We start from the raw sequence: 6,336 nt of genomic DNA on the forward strand, positions 1-6,336 counted from the left end.
GCACAGTTGGCAGCAGTGGCGCATCAGCTGTTTCGCGTGGATCTTTCGCTGCAGTTTAGCGCAATCCATCGTCAGTTGTGGTGTAGGAACGTAATCGGCAATTTAACGGAATGAACTTATTAAATCGACTACCGCGGCTCGCTTGTCTGGGCACCCGCCATCGTCAGAACGTAAGTCACAATCAATAGAATTGAACGCGAGCTTTTGTTTTGTGACTTGTCCGTCATCTTATAACTTGACTTCGTCCTAACCTATAAACAATAAAGATATCCTCGCATAGTAGAATATAAAAGAAAGAGCATGACAAAGAAAGGAATACTCTTGAGAAAATTCTTTGATAAAGAAATACAACAGTCACAACATGTTTTTGTGGGAAAAAAGCGATGAATTTAGTACAATGGTGAGTAGCACATAAATTAAAAATGAGTTACTCAGACGCAAGGGGTTTATTGATACAACAGGTTCTGTTCTTTTTAGCTGAACTACCTAAACTGGTACAGTAAATTAGAATGAAACAAAATATATTTGGCTCACTCTAACTTGTTGCACCAATATACCAGTTTACCAGTTTAGACAGTTCAGCTAAAAAAAAACAAACCTAATGAAATGTGACTCTGGAGCGGAGATGAAAGATATAAATCATGTAATCTAATTGTAGAAGTTATAAAGAGAAAAGAAAATTTATGTTAAGGATTTATGTTATTTATGTAATGTTATTTAGAAAAATAGAAAAAGGGGAAAGAAGAATTGTATGTAATATAAGACAGAATAATATAAAGTAGAGATTGGAGAACAGTTTTAACAGTGTGTCAGTTTCTTTAAAAAAGATAGGTAAACAGATATATAAATGAAATGGGAAAGGAGACGTGAAGAAGCATTTATTTTACAGATTAACAGAAAAGAATAATACATGCTACATAGCATAAATAACCTCAGGGAAAGCTGAAAACTCGATGATATAAGGTTATCAAACTGAGAAAGAAGAGTATCCTCGCTCGTAAATGGGACAATTAATAAATTTTTGTTACAAATATGTAATATGATGTCTTCATCGCGGGGGGGATCGATCGAAAGGCTCGACTAATTAACGAACTGCTTCGAAATCCGTGACCTTGTTATATATAGAGAAAGTCTCGTTAATCACAGTGGATAATGGTAGTGATAGTTAGTTTGCTGATGTTGCATCTGCTATCGGGGAAAAAGCCGGCACATTTTGATACGTGGAAAAGTTAATAAAATCAAATGGTTTAATATACGGATCTCTTCATATACAATTTTGTGAAATTTAATGATAATAATATTAATATATATTTATTAAAAGGAAAACATCCTTTAGATTATATAGATAAAAATTAAAGTAAATTAATAAATATATTATGTATAGATAAATATATAGATAAAACATAAATGATATAAAGAATAATAATAACAACAATAATAATAATAATTTTTATTTATAAGAAAACATTTTAGTAGACGTAAAAAAGAACATGCAGATGAAACAAACAGAAAAAATAAATCTGAAAAATAAGAAATCTGATAACATAATGTCACATAAAAAACGAAACGATTTGACTAAAACTTGCATTACAAATTTGATCAAAGTTTGAAATTTAAAATAATTCCGAGTTAGAAATAGAAATGAAAAAATAAAATATTTCACACGTCCGTAAAATAACGCAGCAAACTTCAGTTTTGAAGCAGACATTTACCAACTGATTGTTATTCTATTTTGATACTTTAACTCGACAATGCGCTGTCGTTTCTAGATTTCCAACTTCTGCACAAAAACCGATGAACCGCCAATTCCCACAAACCCGCTGAAGGAGATATACAGTGCCAATAGTCAGACCGTTAATGGAGTGATATACGATAAGAAACCATTCAAGTTACGACTTGTGGAAGGCAAGACTTATTCGTGGTGTCTCTGCGGCCAAAGCAAAGGCCAGCCACTGTGCGACGGCACGCACAAGAACATTTATCTCAAGATCAAGCAGAAACCCATACGTTTTACCGTCACGGAGACCAAAGAGTATTGGCTATGCAACTGCAAGCAAACGTCGAACAGACCTTTTTGCGACGGCACGCACAAAAGACCTGACATTCAGGAGTTGAAAGGTCGATAGAAAAGGTGAAACTTCCAATGTTGAATAATCAATATGCCATATAACGTAAATTTGAGGCGTAAACGCGTGAGCTATGGACTTGCTTTGCGTATGATTGCGCGTCGTGTCGTTTACGGATATTTGCTGCAATGTATATAGTATATTTATCGCTATGTAATTATCGCCTTTGTAATACATTGTTTTATCACTGATATTTCAAATAAATTTCGGACATCTTGCAAAGCTGGGTATATACTAGCTAAATGTACAATATAACGAACGAACAACGAATGTAAACTTCCGTTTTACAATTAAAATAAAATATGTATACCTCAACGAATCCGAACGAAACGTTTTACTCACATTTGGTGGTCGATGAATCGGTTTGGTCACGATGTAGTTTATCAAAGAAAGTTTATGCGAGAAGTAGCAAATATATAATGCGTTCGCTGTCTACTTATTGTTCCTTGACTCGGTATATGTTCAACTTGAGCAAACGTCTTTCTACTCATTCTACAGAAAATTCGATAGCAAATATATTGTAATACAGTCGTGGTGACAAAATTTACTTGTATGTAAAAATGAATGAGATTTAAAAAATATCAAGATTCAGTTACGACATTTGTATCCTGCCCTCTATTGAACTCACAACTTTAAACATAATCACACAATTAACTTGTCGGTCTGATTGATATGCGCTTCCGAATTCGCAGATATGCGTAACATTCGTTTCTGTCGTCGGGAAAAAGAGTCAGTCGCGAGTCGCGTAGCGTGCATTGCGCCTCGAAATTGCGCTAATTGTGTTCTCAAAATCGAAGATTCGTTTCACGGAATGCTGATCGTTATCTTATCGTCGTTTTTACTGATCATGAGTGCGGCACGCTCAAGCATCTGTGATCGTTGCTGCGAGATGAATAACCACGAGCTACCGCAATACGAGCTAATAAAGAACAATTCACGCTCGAAGCAGCCGATTATATCGCGCAAAGTGGTTTCCAACGTGAGCGAGTGCGAGAAATTCGCCGCGTCGAAGAAGGCCCTCGCCTTCAATTTTGTTTCCGCGAGGGATCGTGACGGTATGCGAATAGCGAACAATTAGATGTAATTACGTGAAGTATAATTACGATAAATTTTACGCGATACCTCGAATACTTCTCCCGTAATTGCGGTAAGGTATAACACGCGGCGCCGTGAGCGCGCCGTAAAGCACCATATAATTATCGTATTCAATTAGTGTAATTAATCCGTGTATGTTTGTAATTTCTCCATCCGGTGTATCCTGCGATGACGCGCGGTTTCCTCGTGAAAAACAGGGGGACACGAAATCACGTGCCAAGCTCTTCAGTGCCCGGAAGATCATAACATGACCACTCTCGTGCCCGTGGCGAATCATAATTATTACAGCATGTATCCAGTCCTTGTTCCACCAGGTAATTGCAGTCGCGATTATCGGGCCGTCAAAAGCACGTGTGAACATTGGCTCGAAATTCATAATTTTGCTAATTAGCATGTATGTTTGATCTTTTCTTATTATCTGTTTTTTCGTAGTTCTATTAAATAATGTCGAAAATATAAATTAAACTTTGTTTTGAAAAGAATCGCACTTGTCAGTCGCAAACAGGTCAATCACGATTTTATTTTATCAATCAGAGCCTCCCTTTATTTCTCTTTAATAAATAATGAAAAACTCATCAGAGATTTGGCCATATTGTTAAATAATGAAATTTCAAAATTCATTCTATCTGTCGTAAAGTTGTACTGCATTTTGTAATATAACAACTGTTCCGCTAAATCCGACGAAAAATGACTAACGAATTGTTATGCTATCTAACGTCAAGAAAGAATCTAAATGCTCGATGGGTTTAAGTCTCGACTAAATCAAGGTTCGTGTCTTAACTAAATTAAGAGGTTTGAGTCTCGGCTATTTTATTTTTTTAATTTTTATTAGTTCAAAAGTCACCACTACGAGTCGCCACTATTTTTATCGACAAATTGAGGTCGTAATATGACTCAACGATAAGTTAAGCATAGTTTTCAAAACACAACTAAACTATACATCAAAAGACCTTTTATCTTCAAATAATGTGACTTTAAGGTGGATCAGGAAGACCTCTACTTTTTTAATAGAAAGTTTCAATAATGTATCAGGCAAACCATTAATGTTTTGTATCACGTAACGAAGATTATTTCCAGAAAACACCACGGTGGAATGCATTCCCAAGGCAGGAATATTCTTGTTCTCCTCCGAGAGTTTGAATTACACGCAAGCTCGGACTTTCTGTCGAGAAAAGAACGCGACACTCGCGCATGTGATCAGCGAGGAACGGACAGAAGGCTTGGCGAAGTTTGTTTCATCGACTCTTCCTAGATATGTGGGCCTTAGCAATAATGATAAGGAAAGGATTTGGAAGAACGATTTCGGTACTCGCAACTTCTTTTCCATCTTTATTTACTACACGTTTTTATAGTAAATTCTACAAAAAAATTCCCGTGATATTCTCTCAGAATGTATAATTTCAGTCTCTATGTCTATATTTGCGATAGAAAAAATAGAGAAAATATATTTCCTAACAGGCGAACCGCTGTCATGTTTCGATTATCGAGCATGGGGCGAAGGACAACCGTCGCATTCCAAAGGCTGCGTCGTCCTCCTAGGCTCATCTAAGGATATGTCGCCCACCTGGGAGGTCGCACCCTGTCACATGTCGTTGCCTTTTATTTGCGAAGTTATACCATTATCTACCCAACAACTTTTGTCACGGCGACGTCACAAACATCGTCATCAAGAGTCAACACGAGCGTGATTATAATGAAGCACATAGTTGCGTATGTGTATAAGCAAAATCTCACATATAACATAAATATAAAATCCACGAATGAAAATTACTCGTAACAAAACTCACAGAATATATTACACTACAATGTAACAAAAAAAGGCACGTACATTACAATATATGTAACATTAAATAATTATAATAAAATTCTAATTATTTAATTGACACAAACGAGGAAGATTTGACACTTTCCTCGAAATGATGAAAGCAAAGATTAGCCTTTGATTCGTATCACACAGGATATCCTGGAAACTTTGCGTTTTATTTTTACCTACAACACCGTTTTCAAACTATTCCTACAAAGAAGGAACTAGAAAGAAGGTCGAAATGAAAACAGCAGTTAAATATGTACAGAGATTTAATGTCAGGACTACAGGACTCCAGCATTTTTCGCTTCGCATAGTGTGTAATGCAGAGAAAGAGGGAGACTTCACTCCGATGGCTTTATTTACAGGTACGATATCATCGTTAAAACACGGCGTGTATGCATGATTGAGACACGAGATAAACAGGAGGAAGGGAAAATATATAACTCTCACTCGTCGTTAGCTTATTACATGTATATGTACATAGGCCTAACGTGAATAACATTAAAAATTGTATGGTTCGCCCCGCAGCGCGGGAGTCAGCTCGTCAGCTCCCACCGATCGATTCTCCTTACGTTCTAGAGCATGCTTTCTACAGCGATATCACTTAACAACTATATAGCTAGCAGCAGCTGCTGTGCGATCGCTCTCCGATAGGACACTTATCGAGGACTTTCTTTCTTCTTCTTTTTTTTCATTTTTTTTCTCATGAAACGCGCACGGTATGTCGATGCGCGGCGACGACGTGTGTGTGATATAAAAATGTCCCGTCCACCCCGATAAGATTCGATGTCGAGCATCACAACAATGGAAAATAAATTCCGCCGTTTATATATTAATCTTATATTCTCGCGGGGTCGATGCCCGCTCGCTCGCTCACGTAGCGCCGATAGTGGATCGAAAGCGTATAAGAGACTGTTGTACCGTGATTAATACATCGGTCGATTAGGTGAATTATAAGTCCGACTGCATTATTAGGACAATAGCAGTGCACTCGGGACGCGAGGATCTTTAGATGTGACTTTCTCGTCGCGAAATTGCCCCTCTCTCTCTCTCTCTCTCTCTCTCTCTTTCTCTTTCTCTCTTTCCCAAAAAATCCATATTTATTTCTTTTTATTCGACGGCGATGCGAGGGAACATGTTACGTATACAAGATGATATAACACGTGTAAGTACGGATCTTAACTAAACCGCCAACGTATGTATATGTATATATATATATATATATATATATATATATATATATGTGTATATGCATGTGTATATATATATATATATATGTATATATATATATATATATATATGTGTATA

General features: G+C 36.7%; 2 protein-coding genes across 2 annotated transcripts; both read left to right on the forward strand.

The window, feature by feature from the left end:
* On the forward strand, positions 1-2,445 carry LOC116843801 (CDGSH iron-sulfur domain-containing protein 3, mitochondrial). The gene is made up of 2 exons (XM_032814559.1): positions 1-170; positions 1,770-2,445. The coding sequence occupies exons 1-2, from the start codon at positions 111-113 to the stop codon at positions 2,124-2,126; spliced, it is 417 nt and encodes a 138-aa protein (XP_032670450.1). The 5' UTR covers positions 1-110; the 3' UTR covers positions 2,127-2,445.
* Positions 2,446-2,793: 348 nt separating this feature from the next.
* LOC116843800 lies at positions 2,794-5,133 on the forward strand. Its single transcript, XM_032814558.1, has 4 exons — positions 2,794-3,181; positions 3,419-3,535; positions 4,299-4,526; positions 4,680-5,133. Exons 1-4 carry the CDS (start codon positions 2,821-2,823, stop codon positions 4,907-4,909), a joined length of 936 nt encoding a protein of 311 aa, XP_032670449.1. The 5' UTR covers positions 2,794-2,820; the 3' UTR covers positions 4,910-5,133.
* Positions 5,134-6,336: the final 1,203 nt, after the last annotated feature.

This window comes from Odontomachus brunneus, unplaced genomic scaffold, assembly GCF_010583005.1.
Source record: "Odontomachus brunneus isolate Ranch 3 - 2012 unplaced genomic scaffold, Obru_v1 Obru_scaffold_036, whole genome shotgun sequence".
NCBI lineage: Eukaryota > Metazoa > Arthropoda > Insecta > Hymenoptera > Formicidae > Odontomachus > Odontomachus brunneus.